This window comes from Hyaena hyaena, unplaced genomic scaffold, assembly GCF_003009895.1.
Source record: "Hyaena hyaena isolate Hyena2069 unplaced genomic scaffold, ASM300989v1 scaffold_39, whole genome shotgun sequence".
In the NCBI taxonomy this organism is placed as follows: Eukaryota; Metazoa; Chordata; class Mammalia; order Carnivora; family Hyaenidae; genus Hyaena; species Hyaena hyaena.
The window spans coordinates 1,249,448-1,268,335 of NW_024080671.1; the positions used below are offsets into that span (position 1 = coordinate 1,249,448).

Genomic DNA, 18,888 nt, shown 5'->3' on the forward strand with positions numbered 1-18,888 from the left:
CATCCAGGACAGCCCTCACCTATAAATTCTGTCTACCTCCTCTTTTGTATACAGTAAAACCTTGGACTCAGAGTAACTTGTTTTGCAAGCGTTTGCAAGAGGAACAAACATTTCTAATACATTTTAACATAAATACAAGCGATGTCTTACAATAGGGGTACTACTGAGGCCGAATGTCACATGATCACAACTGAGCCAATGATTCCTAAAATTCGCTTTGATATACAAGTGCTTTGTTTACAAGCATGTTTCCAAAATGAATTATGCCGGCAAACCAAGGGTTTACGGTCCGAGGCAACATAGTATCCTTAGTGTCTCATGAATAGGCTGTCCTCATTTCTTTATTGCCTGCGGTTCACCCCTCTTAGCCTGAAATCCTCAACTTCTCCCTCTCCAGGTTGAAAGCACACTTCTGAGTCCCGTCTCCTTGGTGAAGTAGAAGTCTGAGTTCATGTCAGCCCATGCACCCTCCTTCAGTTCCATTCCTTGGGTAGAATCATTCTGTGCGTCTCTGGGGTCCTTGTGAGAGGGGTGGCTCTACCGTGTTGATGTAGCCATGAGCAATACATGACAAATGGATGACCCAAGGCCCTAGAAAGGTGCCTGGCCCATCCCAGGAGCTCAACAAATACTTGCTAATTTTGTTGAATAAATTCAGGATATCTGGTTTGGTTAATCTAAGATTACCACCCACCTTCTCCCGCAGACCAGGGACTTTCCTCTTCCACCAGGTGAGAAAAAGCATCTATAAACATTTTAACTTTGATAAAGTTAGCTCTGACACATAAAAGGCAGAACTTCCTCTTTAACCCTTCGAGAAATGAGAATTACCTCCTCCCAATTCGCCCGTCGGCCCCCCACCCCCTGAATTTCAGGTTCCTTGAAAGTAACCGACCTGGATCATTTCTTACTAAATAAAACTTCCACATCTTCTCTGCATTTGCAAAGGTAATCTTACCTCTAGCCAGACAAATCACCAACCAATTCTCCATGCGAGAAAAATGTTAAAAAATGGAGGTGGGGGTGTAAAACGTCTACAGGCAGGGACATTACAACAGGTGCTACCCTGCAAACACAAAACACCCAAGTGACCTTCTCAGCGAGCCAAATGCTTTTCAGCTAACCTAATGTTCTTCAACTGTTGCTTCTGGGGCTTTTCGGCAACAAAAATGCTCCCTCGCCTTGGCCCTGCCGTTTTTTGGCCCATGCCTTACTACCGACTGCGTGTCTGACTTGTTTATCTGGGCGCACCCAGTCATCTCGCTCGGCGACCCAAGCGACCACGTTTCCTTAAATCAGAGCCCCGTGGACTCTGCTCGGAACTACACTACCCAGCGGCCCCCGCGCCCTTCGCAGGAAGGACGTCTGCGCACTAAGATACTCAGTTCCAAGTTTGGAGCTTTTAGCTGCCAGCCCTGGCCCATCATGTAGCTGCAGCACAGCCTTCCCTAACGTTGCAACTGGGGGAAAAATCACTTTCCAGTCTGTTTTGCAAGGTGTGCATTTCCATCTTGATTCCCTGAAAGTCCATCTGCTGCATCGGTCAAGAGAAACTCCACTTGCATGAAGATTGCACGCCTGCAGCTTGCATCTTTGTTGCAAAACTAGCTACAGAAGAGAAGCAAGGCAAAGTCTTTTGTGCTCCCCTCCCCCATCAAAGGAAAGGGGAAAATGTCTCAGTCGAAAGGTAAGAGCCTATTTGCATTACTTGCAAAAATGCAAAGGGTTGTGCATGCATTTATGAATGCATGGATGCAATTTTCGCCTGGCGATTGCATTTTTAAGTTTGAGGTTTTCCACAGCTCAGTTGCATTTCCTGTTTAGTATGTGTCTTTTTTTTGCAGACACAGAGAGTTCCTGTAAGGCAGGGCTTGCAGTTCAGCTGTGCATTGACGTTATTTGCATTCTTCTGCTAGGATTACTGAGCTCTTTCTGCCTTTTGCACAGTCAGGAGAGATAGAGCAGGTTGGTAGCGTCTTAATGTGCAGTGCTTTATATAATTGTAAAATTCTTTAGTATGCACGCACATTATAAGTAATTTTATGTGCAACAGGAATACAAACTTTTAAAAAGTCTGTAGGTGAAGATGAAAGGTAAAAGTTGAGTTAAACTAGTAGGAAATTAATGTAATCTTATATTCCTTTGGGAGCAAACCGTTGCGGTGCCAGTCTTTACCTAAATTTCCATTGATACCGCTTTGAACATTAAACAACTTTTGATTTTTAAAGGAAGTAAAGGTGAAGTGTGAATAATAGCATGTTACCAAAAAAAAAAAAAAAAAAAAACCCAGACGAGAAGTCTTTCTCTTCTGAGATTTTGCACTGTACACCAATTGCTTGTTGGCTCACAGAATTTAGAAGCAGCCGTGAGGATATAGATGTTTTAGGTCTCCCCATTTGAGAGATGCTTTGCATCTCAGGGGAAAATATGGGGAGAAAACCTGTACTTTTAATCATTACACCAACGTGGGTGAACTGCGCCGTTTCGTTGAAAATCAATGAAATCTTTTAAGTGTGTAACTTCATCTATTTAGTCAGCTATAATAGGTCAGAAATGCAGGGTTGTGGTTGTTTAAATTTTTTTTTCTTTTTCTTATTTTTTTAATGCAGCTGTATTTTGCAGGCTTAATGTTATACTTGGGGAGGGGATTAAAAAATTCCTGACATGGCATCAGAGAGCTGAAGGCCGGGTGCTGGCAGGTGTCTCTAGGACCCTAAGTCAGTCACTTGTTTCAGAACAAATCTTTCTTCACCGTAGAGAAAGCATATGCCATATGAGAATGTGTGGAAGGAGGAGGAGAGTTAGGTGCAGGTGAGTGAGGCTACCGGGCCACCACTTGCTTGGGGAAGACCTGGTGGAATGAAAGTATCTCCTAAGCTTTCTGCCATGTTTTTGGAGTTGTTGAATCGCTTTTTAATTCTACCTGATGGAAATCCTACATCTCAGACGAAGAAGGAAATGATCTCTGTTCATAAGAGTTCGAAGTAGGGCTGTGTTTTCCTTGACCATTAGGGGGGAATGGAATCTGGAAGGCTCAGCGTGCTGAAGAACCTGGGAATTGGCATTATGAAGGGCAGATGTTCCTTAATAGAAGGAAAACCTACAATCTCCGGAGCAGAGAAATAACAGCTTAGAATGGGCACTCCATTCTTTGGTGTATTAAGGGGCTGTATCTAGTTACTTTGTATTTGGGATATACTCATTCATTCATTTCAGTTAATGTATGTATAAATGTGTATGTGTGTATGTATTCAAGTATGTGATATATATATGGATATATACATATATTGCACAGGATTTGGAGGAATACAAAAATATTTAAAATATACTTGTTTCCTTCAAGGACCTCACCATTTGGAAAGCATGCATGCAAATCATTATACTACAAGATAATTGCATAGATAGTGAAAAGAAATGGCCCAGTTGGAGTTTAGAGATGGTAGTGATCTCTCTGAGAGATAGGAAGATTTCATGAAGAAGATGGTATTATGGTGATCTTATCTCTGGACCTTAGGGTCCAAAGTAAATCAGGTTATTCATCCCTTTTTTTTTTTTTTTTTTGGCTCACTTTTAAGATATCTCTCTGTCCTAGGAGAGCAAGTTTCTGAGCTGAGAAACTAAAAGATATTAGCATGGCTTGCTTCCATTACGAGAGCACCCATTGTAGATCGGATCCTGGTGGTTTTTCGTATCAGTTTCCAGTTAGCCCACGTGGGTGGGTTTTCTTCACTGGGCCCTCTTTAGAAGGTGCATCTGGTGTGAGTGCGAGGTTCCTGTCCGAAAAGAAAGAGATCGATAGCAAGAAGTGGGTGATCATTTCAGAAGTGGTGTAGGAGCCTTGGCCTGGACTTTTAAGTGTGCAAGTGGCCTAATTCAGCCGTGGTGTTCTCCAGTGGCCAAGACATTTTTCCCAGTACCAAACTGCTTTGTAATACTATCACCCAATGGAATGGGAGACAGAAGTGAAAGGTGGACACAACCTCAGAGTATTGAAGAATTTAACAACATGTTCAATTCAAAGGACCCTTACGAACTTTCTAGATCACTATAATTCGGTTTCTCAGACCTCTAATTTAAGGCACAGCAGAGGCAAAAGAATTATAGAGTCCCTGGGAGCTGGAAGAACTGGGCTGCCTCTTTCCAGCCTTCCCAGCAGTAAGATTCCGAGAAAGAATTTCTTAAAAAGAAATTTTGTTTTCCACAGTTGTAACTTTAGGTGGTATGCTTTTCAGCTTGTTTATATTAGCTGTCTGGGGTTGAGCTGACATTTTTCAAATATTAAAGTGGTAGAATGCCTTTTGAGGAAATCTGAAATGTAAGTGAACAGGAAGGGCACCCAGAAAGTGCAGGAATTCCTGCACTTTACAGGAAGACAGGCTACAGGAAAAATGTGTCATCTACATTACCCGGGAGAGACACACTATTGTTATTAAGCCACGATGATTTGAGGGAGGAAGGGAGAGAGGGAGGTCGGGAGGTCTGGCATCTCCCAGTTCACCTGAAAATACACAGAAAAGTTTGACTCTGTTGGAAATGCCCTCCTTCTCACTTCTCCCTCTTTTCACCTTTTAACAAAGTTAGTTTACCTTAGTTTAAGACAGGAATGGGTAAATCATGTCGTGAGAAATGCATGCAGGGCGTAATTGCAGAAGCATGTAGGAGTGTGGCGGGTGCTCCCCTGGGTTCCTTTCTTCTGTAATTCATTCCACCCTGGGAAATGAAATGTGTAAATTTCTCATTCTGTGTAAATTCCTTTGTTAGATTATACCAGACAGACTGTCATGCTTAGTCTGTAATCTGAGCCAGTATGTTTTATAACCTCGTCCATCTCAGGACACAAAATCAGAATAGGTACCTTGGGTTTCCTAGGCTTGCTTTGTGTTGGTGTGACATTCTGCACTTCACAGCACCCAGTTTGTCATCTGCAGGGGCTCGGGGCGGCGGGGTTCCTGGTGGAAAATAGAACGATGGAAAAAAAGGGCTGAGATTTGTAATATTGGAACTACTTTCCATGCTTTTACTATCTGAAAGAATCTATAAGGATTGCTTTTAAACCAAAAGAAAAACGTACACAGATAATATTTGGTCATGATAGAAACATTTGGAAATAAAGAAAAGGAAAATAAGAATCACTTGTGACCGCAGTATACATTCTGGGGTATATCCCTTTGAGATTTTTTTCCTCTACTCTGTGTGTAGGTGTCTGAACAAAGCTACAATGTGCATGAAACTAATGTCTACTTAGTTACCTTTTGTTTCACTTACCATATACTGAGAAATATTTCCAAGCGAATATATTTCTATGTTCATAATATTCAGTTCTATTTTATTTCAACAGAACCTTCATGTTTATTAACTTTCAGTATTACGAAGTCGCCATGATTGTCACCTAGTTGGTACATTATTCTGTATGTTGTGGGCTCAGACTAAATTCCAGGTTCTAGATATCGGATTCTTCCCCATTGTCTTTTTCTGTTCCACCTTTAAAAAATCGCCTTCTAATTATTATAAAAATGAGATATGCTCATTGAAAGAAATTTCAAGCTAAAGAGAATGTCATAATAATAAAGTAAAGATCACTCACTCGGAGTCACACTGTCCAGGGCTAATTACTGTTAACTTTTCGGTAAGCATCACTTTGCATTTGTGCGTCCATCGATCCATACTCACACACACAGACATATGTGCTATTTTACACGCTCTATATGATACTCTGCAACTTGCTTTATACTCCTCCTTATATCTTTGATATCCTTCTGTGATTCCACACATATAGTTATACCATTCTTCTAATTGGTTGCTTATTTTAATTTGTAAGAATGTAGCTATTTAATTAATCTCCAGTTTGGACTTTCACAGAGTTCCATTTTTTTTTTTTTTGTACAGCTATAAACAAAATCTAAGGAATACTATGAACATACATCTTTGTACATTTGCCCAATTATGTCTTTAAAATGAATTCCTAGAAATGGAAATGCCAGGTCAGAGGGCATGGACATATTGCCAAATTGTCCTCCAGAGACCTAACACGAATTGTTATTCCCACCAGAGTTTGGGACTGTGCATTCTCTTCTTTAAACATCACGGTACATAATGCCAAATCAATTGCTCTCCAGAAAGGCTATGGCTCCTTTCATCCTCCAGGTATCCTAATTTGAAAAAAAAAAAATCTTTGTCAGTTTGGTAAAAGGTGTTAACACTTATGGTCAGTTGCATTTTTTAGTAAAAAAAAAAAAAAAAAGTTGAATTTTCCCCCTTTTTTGACATTTGCGTTTCATGTGTTTGAATTTTTTGTCCCTCATAAAATGTATCTTAAAATTTTAATTTGGGGATCAAATTATTTCCAGAGTTGGTCCAGAACATTCCAAAATTGCAAAGCTTAGGTAATCATGGGTTGAGAGTTGGATTCTCAACCAACTGGGGTGAGCACTGGGTGTTGTACATAAGCCATGAACCACGGGCATCTACCCCCAAAACCAAGAGCACACTGTATACACTGTATGTTAGCCACTTTGACAATGAATTACATTAAAAAATATAAAGAGAAAAAATAATTTAATATCTTAGTGAGTTCCAATTTTAATTTTAACCTAAATTTAAGTAAACATCACATATTTCATAAATTCATTTTGTTACACTTTCTATAGCTATCCAGAACTGTACGAAAATTATAAGAAAAATGTAATGATCTGATTAAAATTCCAGTCTGGGAAATAACTGGCTTCTGGACATTTCTGCATTTTTGGTTCATCTCTACAGGCCAAAGTAGCTTTTCTTTCGTTTTGTAAATAATTCTTACATAGCACCTGGCTGTGTTCTAAGCACTGTTGCAGAATATTTGCTTTTTTTTTTTTTTTTTTTTTTTTTTTTTAGCTTTGTGTGCAATCATGTGCATCCTAAAAGGTGGTTCACTTTAGTTTATGAGATTTGTTAGAAGAATTAAGGCTGGGGTCAACTTTGATGACCTCCTAAATTATATGTCAATCACAGCATCTTGTCACAGCCTTCTCTAGTAAGCCTGCTTAGTTATGCACCCTGATATTCAGTGATCTAATTTAGAGCCACAAACGGAGTTGTATGGTCCAATCATCTCATTGTACAAATGAGCGAGTTGAAGCTTTGTGAGAAAGTGATTTGCCTGTAGACACAGCCAGAGGTGGGACGTCACGGCTCTCAATTCTCCATCCGCAAGTCCTTTACATCCAAACGCCAGCAATCCACATTTATCAAGCATTTGTTTCTTCAGAGTCTTTAGCATTTTGCACATTTCTTTTTTTGTTTTGCTTGTCTTTGTGGGGAGTGTGCTGGCAGGGGTGGGGAGAGGCTTTACAGTTCAAACAGCAGGGGTTCTTTTTCCAAACCCAAGAAATGGTGATCCATTGTTATCATGGTGGTGGGGCTTCTTACCAATTCTCTGCCAGGGGATATTTGGCAAATACTCTCATTTTAATTCCCAGCGCTGACACCATACAGCTCCCAAGTTTTAACCACTGTCATTGTTACTTGCCTTTTATGGACCATCTCTGAAAGCCCCTGCTGGGTGGCAGACCTCTCTTCTTGTATCTCCACATTTCGCGTTGTGCTTATAAATAGGAAGTGCTCAATAAATGTCTGACAGTTAAAGTGCTCTTCATCAGTGGGGATCTTTAAAATTTCCCCCCACAATTCATAAAAGGCTTGGGGTAATTAAATTATAATGCAATTTTCTTCCTGTGCTTCCTTGTTTGCATTCATATTTCCATTACAGCTTTGCTTCATGAAGGCAAGAATAGCATACTTAGCAACTCAGATGGCTGAAGAAGTGTCATTTCTCCTACCTATGTCCTCCAGACAGATTTAGAGGTTGCCTGATCCTTGGCTAACTTTTTTTTGTTTAAAAATATGCGGAACTAAGATGTGTTGTCTAAAGAATCTGGTGGGATAGGACTGGAGTGAATTCCTCCATCCTGCGCTGGTTTCAGGAGCTGTTTGCAAATTACCTCAGCACTTGAGCCTCTGGAGGGTTGTCAGAGATCATCTGAAAGTTTTTAACAGCTGGCTGCCCTATGAGAAAACAGGGAGCTCTGCACGGACAACCTCCGAATGTGACAATTCCCCACCTCCTCCTAGCCCACCGCTGCTGTCGCTGCCGCCCCTGGGATTTATTTTCTGTCCTGTGTCCTCGTAGAGTCTCCCTTTCCTGAGCTGGTCTATACAGTTTGATATGCAGCCGAAAAACTCCTCTTTCTGCACCGAAACGATAATTCAGGTTACAATCGAGTCACATGATGTCTATCAGAGCATTGTAACTGAGCCAACTCCGTTCTGAGTTGAAGCATTAAATAGGCCCTTGCTGGATATATCGCCCATTGTCTGTTTTATATTCCAGTCTCTTTGTCCCTCCTTACGTTGGATTGAGATCACCCCCTTTTTTTTTTGAAACAAATCATTAGCTGTAGGTCTAAATGCTGATCTCAATCCACACTCCAACACCCCATACTTACATTATGTGAGTTGCTTTCTATGTTATGCTTTTTTTAAAAAATTTTTAAATGTTTTATTTATTTCTGAGAGAGAGAGAGAGAGCGAGCAGGGGAGGGGCAGAGAGAGAGGGAGACAGAGAATTTGATACAGGCTCCAGGCTCTGAGCTAGCTGTCAGCACAGAGCCCGACGTGGGACTCGAACCCATGAACCATGAGATGGTGACTTGAGCCAAAGTCAGCCGCTCAACCCACTGAGCCACCCAGGCGCCCCCTATGTGTTATGCTTTTGAACTTCATATAAATCCTATGGGGATAGATGCTATTATTGATAATTCACAAATGGGGAAACTGAGGCTCAGGGGAGTTAACTAACCTGCTGATGGCTGGATAACCAGTACACGGCAAAGACAGGATGCAAAGCCCCTGTCTGACCACAGGGCCTATGCTCATGACCAGGGTAATTGCAAACTATAGCCCCATCTGTGTTTAAGTATAGCCTGTGAGCTAAAATGGTTTGCACATTAAATTTTTTTTTAAGTTTATTTATTTATTTTGAGGGAGAGAGAGAGAGATGAGAGAGCACAAGCTGAGGGAGAGGGGCAGAGAGAGTGGGAGAGAGAAAATCCCAAGCAAGTTCCATGCAGCATGGAGCCCGACGAGGGGCTCATACCCATGGGCCGTGACATCATGACCTGAGCTGGAGCCAGATACTGAATCAACTGAGTCACCTAGGTGCCCCTGCACACTTTTAAATAATTGGGAAAACAACCTCAAAGAGTAATATTACATGACACGTGAAAATTATATAAAATTCACAGTGTTTACACATAAAGTTTTATTAAGACACAGCTATGCTCATGCATTTACATGTTGTCTGTGGCTGCTTTCCCCCCAAGGATGGTAGAGTTGAATAGTAATGATGGAGATGTTACGTCCCACAAAGCCAAAAATAGTTACTATTTGGCTCTTTTCAAAAGAACGTTTGTTGACCTTGCCCTTTATGACTTTATTCAATCAAGTAATGGGATCTTTTCATGATGAGGCTTCCATATTACATTCCTCTTTGGCATTTCATTGGAAGTTGTTAACCTGGGCAGCTACTCCGGCAGCAAGCTCTGGGGCCCAGCCCACAGGAAATGTCTGAGTGGTGCTTCTCTTGGTTATGAGATTTGTAGGCCATTGCTCATTTCCGCCAAACTGAGCTACCAGTCTCCGGCAGCCCATCCTGGGGTCCTTTCCCCTCAGCTCTGCTCTTCCTGTTTGCTTTAGATTTCTTTTCTTTATTTTCCCTCCCATTGAGAAGCTGTTCTTTCATTCTTCCCCTGGTCCCTTCCTTCTCCTCTTCCTGATCTCACATTTTGTTTAAAAAGCAGATAAGGTAAAGACAGTTCTCCCTACCATCACTGCCTGGTTTTCTTGATTATTATCATGACCCAGAAGGTCCATCATTTCTTTAGTGTGGAGAGAAGCTGAAAGCCTGACTCCCTCCATAGTCCCATAGCCCCCATCTTACCCAGAGAGCTTTCCGTTTATCATTTCCTACAAAGCGTAGAGCTGTTTTATCATATCAACCCCCCTGCCCCCCAACTCCTGGATGGACAGTTTTGTTTGGGGTGGGGAATGAGTGTCCTTTGGCTTACAAAGTCGCTTAAATGGTGAGTATTTTGTGGGTAGGAAGCAAGGTTCTGGTACATGTTCTGAAAATGAAGGGAAGGAAGAGGTGGAGATGGACACAGAGTAGCTTCAGTAGAATGAACTCAGATTTGTCTACCATATCCAGAATGAGGGAAGTCTAAGTCACGTACAGGGGAGTGCTAGAATTCCTACCATCCTGCATCCTACATCCCACAGGGACGTGAATGATCTCATTCTCCCCTGACTAGGGCCTGGTGAGGTGATGCCCCATTTTGTACATGAGCAAACTGAGGCCAGAGAGGGCAGGGAGCTTGCCTTAGACGACAGTTGGACAGTGGCAGAGAGGTAGCTTTAATCAAGGTCTGTCTGACTCTAGAACCCGAGCTCCTGGCCCCTCCGCTTGAGTTGCCCCCCCCCCCCATAATAAATTTGTGAACCCGTTACCCAGAAGACACGTTGGTGGAAACATTTTGTTTGGAGAACTTTGCCCACTCATGAAAGTATGAGTGGATTCCATGGGAATCTGTATATACCAGGGCCAGGTATGGTAATTAGGAGGAGCTGACCTGCGTCCATCTACATCGAGGTTCCTTGTGACATGTCCCTTTAAGCCTCTGTAGATCATGGTCATTACCAGGTCTGACTCATTCTGAGTGTTAAGGTTGAATTCCAAGTACAAAGTACCCATTGGTAGAAGGAAGCTGGCTGCAACTAGTCTCTTGATAGATACTGGTCTGTACAGACAGGAAGTTAATGTTAAACATCAGTAATGAATATCGATTCCATTAGCTGTAGGCTGTAACTAAGTAGATCCAAACTTTAGGTGTTTCCCTGCACATTTAAGTTAAAATTTTTTTTTAAACAGTAATAAGAACATGACCGGGTTGATACCATACCTAAGTACAGGTATGATATCACCCCTTTGTGGCTTAGTGATTTCCTATATTCCTGGTTATTTCTGTGTAAATGTGACAAGTGTTATTTCCTTGAAACTGAATGAACCTACATTTCCACTGCTTTCCTCTTGTACTGGATGGTGTGGAAGAAATTAGAATTCTCTCCTTTTGTGGTAGAGGAGGCAGCCAGGGGAGTGGGGAATGAATTTCCCTTCATCCAGTGAATTCCCCCTCCACTTTCCCTCCTTCCAAAGCAGAACAGTCATACCTAGGCTTTGGTTGTTTCCCAGGATCCCATGCAGAAGCCATGGGAATAGATGGTGGGGACATTGAATGACAAGTTATTCATTCCCTTCCTCGATTCTCCCTGCTCCAGTCCCACATGGGAGGAATGAATTAGAGATAGGGTAAGGCAAGTAATCTGAAGAACCAGTGGGAACAGAACGGTCGAGAGTCTGGGAATTATTTTGGAGTGAACGTGCAGAATTGGCCTCTCTGTGCTATTTGAAATCTTTCTAAGCATGTTCTCCCACTTTATTTACTCCTTCATGCTCCCCAAACTCGGTTGCCATTTGAAAAACACAATCATGAAGACTCTGAGCATACCTAAAGAGAGAACTTGGATAAGGGGCTTGTCCAGATTAACCCAACCTGTATATTTTGGGTCAATGGTACCATTTAAGACATTGTGCTAGGTGGGACTAGACAGAAATGCATCTCACTCCACTCTGCTTACTAGCCACGAGCCTTGAAAAATCTACTTACTGTCCACCTTCAGCTTCCTTACCACCTCAGTGGAGAGGCTGACACTCATCCTCAGGATTGTTATGAAAATTAAACAAGGTAATGGACGTCATGTGTTTTGGCTAGTGCATGGCGTTCAGTTCTTCAACAAATATTTATTGAGTATGTGGCTGGGGTTGAGGCATTTTGCTATAACAAGCTCGCTATGAACATAAATTTGCTCCCCTCTTCCTTTCTCTCTAGCCCTAAGAAGCTTATAGTCTAGTAGGAGGTAAGACACATGCAGAAATGTGTAGAATAGAATCTAGAATCCTAGATGTGCTCAGAAGAGAGAGTGTGAGTCGGGAGGTCCTAGGGATGAGAGGGAGAGCAGGGAAATTTTTACAGTGCGCGTGCAAGTATCGACATGAATTTCAGAGTTGATGAGGAAATTGTGCCCTAGATCCAAAGTTGGGATGGAGAAAGGCATCTTGACTTTAAGGATCCAGGGGCACCAGTAGAAGGCTGTAGAGGCAAAACAGTTCCTTAGAATAAAAATGAGAAGACGCCCTAGCAAAATCTCTGAAGCTTAAAAGACCCCACTTGTGTTTTCTAAGAAACTTCCCTTTTCTTGCCAAGTGATATGCTGTTGGTATTACTTACGATCAGAGTAAGTTAATAAATGGAGTATGCCATATCTCATACTTTTAGTTTTTTTTCCCTTTGGATTGTGGAAATTCCAGGAAATCCAGAGGTTAATAGTTAAACAAGTATATCATATCACCTGGGTTTATAGGCACACTGTAATTATATAAGCAAGCTGTTGGTTCAATAATCAACATCTAGCTAAGTCAGGGAATATTTTCCAGAGCATGGCCACAGCTGTAATTTTCATTTTTTATAACCTGCCAACCTGCCTTTTCCATTTCTTAGTGCTCTTCCTTTTTCTAGAATCATTAGCAGTCAGTTAAGGAGTAGGAAAACTGTTGAATGTATTTCTGAATTTCCTCTCTCCCACATGATACTGGATACCGGCCAGGGAGTTCATAACTTGTGTGTGTCTGTGTGTAGTTTTAATTTCAGAAAACAGTTCCATTTAAAATCTAAATTTATTGAAATAATTGATAGGTTAAATTCACATGTCTTTCATTCTATTGGCTTATAAAACACAGTGACCTATAGCTCCGAAGCCCATAGTAGGCTGCTTAGTGTAACTGGTGCTGAGTCACTTTCTTTCTCCTCCACGACTTCATTCAACTCAGGGTCAGTATAGAGTGGGTAAGGTGGGTGGGCTGACTCACTCACAGTCAGGGTCAGGAAGGACACAGGGCACTTTTTGCCTCACCTTGCTGTGTGGTTCAAGAGCGCGTATGACCTGGCCAGGTGATAGGACCTGCCAGCTCTATCATCTCAATTGATGGCTTGCCAAGTCTTCCTGCTTGGGCTTTGTTCCTGAATGAGCTTCCATTGTTCTAGAAAAAAAAAATGCAGATTTAATTCTGGAATTGATTTAAAAATGAAGTGGAGAGCTCTTTGATCCATTAGTGCTAGAAAAACTTTCCCCTTCCCAAATTTCAATTGTGTTTTTTGGTGTGATCTAAGAATAAGAGAGTCAGCGTTGGTCGGGAAGGGGGTGGGGGATGGGTGAGAGGGCTGGGAGCGCTGAGGACCATATATTTTTTGGTTGAATTTGACAAACATTATTGAATAATTAAATTATCTGCACCTTGCACTGTGCTGTATGAATACGAAGATGAATAGAATTCCATCTCCCCCTTCAAGAGGCACACAGTCTGGTGGGATGTATTCATTCCCTAGGGCTACCAGAACAATGAACACAAATTGGGTGGCTTACACAACAGGAGTTTATGGTCTCACAGCTCTGGAGGCCAGAAGTCTGAGGTCAAGGTGGTGGCAGGATTATTCCTTCTGGGGGCTGGGAGGGACAATGTGTTCCAGGCTCTTCTCCCAGCTTCTGGTGGTTGGCTGACAATCTGTGATGTTGCTTGTAGGCTCGTAGATGCACCACCCAGATCTATGCCTTCGTGCCCACATGGTGTTCTCCTGATGTGTGTGCCTGTGTCACCTGTGTCTAAGTTCCCCCTCCTTTTAAAGTTTTTATTTATTTATTTTTGAGAAAGAGACAGAGAGAGCAGGGGAGGGGGCAGAGAGACAGGGACAGAGAGAGAATCCTGAGCCGGCTCTATACCAGTCAGTACAGAGCCCAATGTGGGGCTCGAACCCACGAACCGCGAGATCCTGACCCGAGCCCAAACCAAGAGCCAGACGCTTACCCGACTGAGCCATCCAGGTGCCCCTAAATTTCCCCTTTTTATGAGGCCCCTGGTCATACTGGATGAGGGACCAACCTTAATCTCATATGACATCATCTTAACTAATGATATGGGCGATGACCCTATTTCCAAGTAAGGTTATATTCTGAGGAACCAGGGGTTAAGACTTCAACACAGTAATTTGTGAGGGGCACACAGTTCAACTCATAACCCATAACATGGGAAGATAAATATGTCCGCAGCCTAATACCACTCTGTGTGATCTGCATGTAAGTTTTGGTTTCAAACTGCAACTAGGACACCAGGGAAGGTAAAGAGTACAGCTTAACCCGGAAAGATGAAGAAAGTAGTCGATAGAGACAGGATCTTACCTTGGTACAATGGAACTTTCAATGTGGTTCTTCTCAGGAGAAGCAGCGAGTGAAACAAGAGGCTTGCCATCTGGTCCATGAGCAGACTACCTGCTCTTCCTTCTGACTTTCTATTGTTAATGACAGACTGGATGCTTCTAAATTGGGGGGTGTGAAATTGGAAAACATGCATGCGCACACACACACACACACACACACACACACTGTTGCTGTATTGAGTCCCAAAACTTAACTCATGTTTAGAGGGAATGAGATGTAGTAAACACTTTCAGTGGCTGTCACAGGCAGCTTTCATGGGTAGATAGGTTCAGAGATGGTGCCTGGAGGTCAGGGAAAGAGGGCATCCTTCCCTTTGTAACAAATGATTCCAGTCCTCATGGAATAAAGCTTAAGAGGGAATGAGAGTGAGTAAGAACCAAGGATCTGTAGCCAGGCACAGCTTATTTTTAGAAAAGGCTTGTAAGCCTTTAAACAGAAAAAAAAGTACTACTCGAGGGTTATTGAGCTCTTAAATATTGATTGTTTACAAAAGGTGTTTTCAGCTCTCTGTATACTAATTAGAGTTAATGGCTTTATGTTCTTGAAGTGGTCAGAGTATGTTTAGCATAAAATCCTGCGTAAAAATGCCCATCAGCTTGGGCGAGAGGAGACAATATGGGACAGAATTGTCAGGGGAGGTTGTGTGAGGTGGTTGGGGGTAAGGTCAGCGGGAGGGAACTCTCTTGGCTTAGAACGGATGTCCATTATCTGTCACATTGCCCTGCCAGGGTGTTGATGGTGGCTTGCTTCAGGTAAGGGGGGGAAGCAAATGGACACCCCGGAAAAGAGCCACAGGAAGGGAAGGCATCCCTCTCAGCCAAGCCGATGGTCCTGGGTCAGGTGTTGCAAACAGCAGAAGGACAGGTGGGCAGCAGAAGTGAGGCAGAAGGTCAAGTGTCCAATGAGTCAACATGAAAAAGGAAGAAAGAAATAAGCAGGGAGGCCAGCTGGAAAACGGGGGCCAGAGAGCGAGAGGGAGGGTCCGAGAAACCAGGGTGCGGAATTCAGGCAGGGATGTGTGTGTGTCTCCTCCCGTATTCGCCCTGCACATCAGAAATGAGTGATGCCCTTCACCTCTTTCTTGCAGTTTTGGAAACAGTCTTGGTACCCCGGGGTGCTGTGTGATGCACTCCTACAAAGCCTGTGGAGGTAGGGTGTAGAAGGAGACGCGGAAAAAGAGCATCAGAAACTAGTTTGGGGCTTGTTTGAAACGAGCCCAGACTTATCTCCACGTCGAGTACCTGCGTGAAGCTCTAACTGGGACCAAAAGAGTCAGAAGAAAACAGGAACTGGTGAATCAGATGGATTGTCAGGCCCTGGGCCTATAGGCTGAACAGCTACTGGTTTCCTGTCTCAGGTTAGGGGGTGAGCACCGTCTTATGTGAGATCGCAGCCCCGAGGCCTAGGAATCCAGTTCCAGAGCGAGCCTGGGAGGAAGAAATATTCAGTGCTGGAGGAGAGCTTGTGCGTTCTTCTGTCCTAAAAAGATGTCGGGGGGCTGGGGAGGGGGGTGGAGAGATTCCGTGTTTGCCGAAACGGTTGGGCAGTATCAAAAAACTGGTACGATTTTTGTTCCCTTGGATCCTGCATTTCCATCTTGAGAATCCATATGCGGTAAGAACTAGTGATGTGGGTGTGCCTACTGTGTGCAAGGCTTTGTGATAAGCGCTTTACGGATTAGCTCTAATTGTTCACCAAAAGCCGGGAGGTAGGGAAAATCATCCCCGTTTTACAAAGAAGGACTTGGAACGCGAGATTAACAATTTGCCCAACATCAGAGAGTTCATGCTTGCAGAGCTGGGATTTGAATCTAGTTCATTTGAATTCCAAAGTTCATGTTTTTCACTATGTAACCGCCATGGCAAAGTAGTGAAAAATAGAAACACCCTGCTGCATAATCATAAAGGAATCGCTTCAGTTACAGATACCTACCTGATATGTAATAGGTTATAGAGACAGAGCAATAACGTTAATGGGAAGATGCTTATGACCCAGGAAAAATGGATATAGTCCCACTGATGGAGTAATTACAAATACAGGCAGGAGTTTGTGTCTTCGTGTTTTGTTTTACCTCAAGTCAAAATATCTCTTTAAAATTTTTTAAAAATTGTATTTATTTTGGAGAGAGAGAGAGAGAGAGACTGGGAGAGGGGTAGAGAGAGGGAGACACAGGATCCAAAGCAGGCTCCAGGCTCGGAGTGGTGAATACAGAGCCCGAAGTGGGGCTTGAAACTACAAACTGTGAGATCATGACCTGAGCTGAAGTTGGACGCTCAACCGACTAAGCCACCTCTGTGCCCTAAGTCAATGTCTTTATTAGAGAGAGTTTCAGTGAATCCAATCGTAGGAGAAACAGCTGAGTCTGGTAGGAACTAAAAAAATGCCTTTTCTGATTCCCTGCTTGCTCTCCCTTTGAAGAGGCTCTTTTTCTGTTTTTCTTGGAGGGTCTTTACCATTTTCCCCTGCAGACTCATCTATACACACGTCGTTTAAAAAAGCTACCAGCCCTGCATCGATACAACCTTGCGGTTTCAGTACCGACCATTCTTTGGCTAGTGACAGCCTCTGGGCTGAGATGGAATTCTCTCAGAGAATTCACTAACTGTCATGAAGGGCAGTTGCAGGATTGTCTGGCTCAGAGTTCAGGTGTCCATGTCTGTGGGCGTGAGGGGTAAGCGTGTGGCCCACTGCCCCTCAGAGCTGCCCTAAGGACAGGTTATCTGAGTTGGCATACGTAAGACAGAAAAATGGGTTGACGTAATTAAGCACTCAGGAAGGAACTGCAGGAGAAAATGAAAACCATGAACGTGGCCACCTAGGCTTTAACTTAGGCAGAGCTTTGACAGTATTGTGACCTGTGGTGTTTCAGTCCTTCTTTTAATAAAAAGTCATTATAAGTGTGCATGCCCTTAATAATAAGGAATTTGGTTAATGAGGAGGGAGATGGGTCACCTCAGATTCTCTCCTATTCTCCTGAGTGGAAGAGACTCAGACGCTCTACGCCGCCCTTTGTTCTGTGGCGGGTTGCCTTTATGAGAAGCCGTAAAAGGAGCAGTAATACCATCTGGTGAACAAACTGAGCCACTGCCCTTGGACTGAAAGAACATCATGGAAAAGGCACGCTGGTGCTCTCTCCGATGGCTAAGTGATAAACGCAGGATTAATGTTCTGATGATGTGACAATTGCCCAAGTATGTGGTCCAAAGAGTTTGGGCAATAGGTTCTTGGCAAGATGTAAAGAGTTTCCAGTCATGGGAGGTTATATCCTAGCAAAGGACTTAGAAATCATCTAGGCTGCACACCTCATGTTATAGATGAAGCAAGTATGACTGAGGAAGATTAAGTAAGTAACTGGAAAGGCCGAGGTGATGGCAAACCAGATCTGACAGATCTCCGACACCCACACCTGGATTGCTCGTAGCATCCCAGGTGTATCCTGACGCAGAGCCAACCTTCGACTCTCTGGGGAGCCCTTATTCTCTTCCCATAAAGACAGAAACAAACCCCCGAGGCTTAAAGATAAAAAATAAACAGGAGCGCTGGGCACAGTGGAAATCAGGACCTCTGTTTATTCAGTGGGGCATCAGATGATTGAATGGGTCTTGTTCAATCATGCATGCGGCCGTTCATCCGTTTATTCATTCTCTGAACATTTGCTAGATGCTTCTCTGTGTGGTTCACAGCGAGGCACCAGGAAGTGTGCAGAGAGATGATTCCTACTTCAAGAAGCTCGAATCCTAATGGGGAACAGATGTGTGTGCCGACGGTTGTGATTTAATGATAGCTCAAAGGAAAGGCGATTTATCTGCTTCGATCTTGCAAAGTGAATGGGAGAGCCGGAGATTGGGGTGGGGAGTCAGAGTGGACTTCAGCTCCGGTCTGTGGGGCAGCGTGAGGCGATACAAGTGTCCCGGAAATCCTGAAGCTCTGTGTGATTGGAATGTAGGGGGTCATCTGACGGAGCAGCGAGAGATGATGTCGGAGAAATAGGCAGGGGCCAGGGGAGGGAAAGGCCTTGCAAATCAGAAGGCGTTCATTGCCTGACTCGGATACAGAGTACAAAGTAGGACTGGAAGAGGGTTTCTTCCAGCAGCTAGATTAATATAATTTTGCATTTTAGTCTCAACTATGCAGCTATGTCCCTTAGCAACAGGTTTTGTTAATATTCTGAGCTCTGTATGAAGCAGAGAGCCAAATTAGCCTTGAAAAGCTTTCCCTTGGCAAGTCTGCGACAAACTTTTCTCTATCAGTTAGAAAAAAAAGGATATTGACCTTTATAGGGATGAGAGTTTGTCCAGGTTGATTAGTATTAGTGGTTTTCTTTACCATTTGATGATTCAACTCATCATGACATTTTGTTGGCATTTCATCGACTGACACTTGCCTCTGTTCCACCGGGCATGTCTTCAGGTCTGATGATAGAGTTTTTATTCATCTGGGCATGTCAACCACCTTGCTCTTTTGGTT

The 18,888-nt window shown here is 43.1% G+C and overlaps 1 protein-coding gene across 2 annotated transcripts in view; it reads left to right on the forward strand.

Moving 5' to 3' along the window:
* Positions 1–1,421: 1,421 nt before the first annotated feature.
* Positions 1,422–18,888, forward strand: part of MAP2K6 (mitogen-activated protein kinase kinase 6) — a 111,048-nt gene continuing 93,581 nt past the window's right edge. For both annotated transcript variants that reach the window (XM_039229777.1, XM_039229778.1), the window contains exon 1: positions 1,422–1,687. In XM_039229777.1, the coding sequence (XP_039085708.1) occupies positions 1,672–1,687 (16 nt within the window). In that variant the 5' untranslated portion in view covers positions 1,422–1,671. The remainder of the gene's footprint in view (positions 1,688–18,888) is intronic.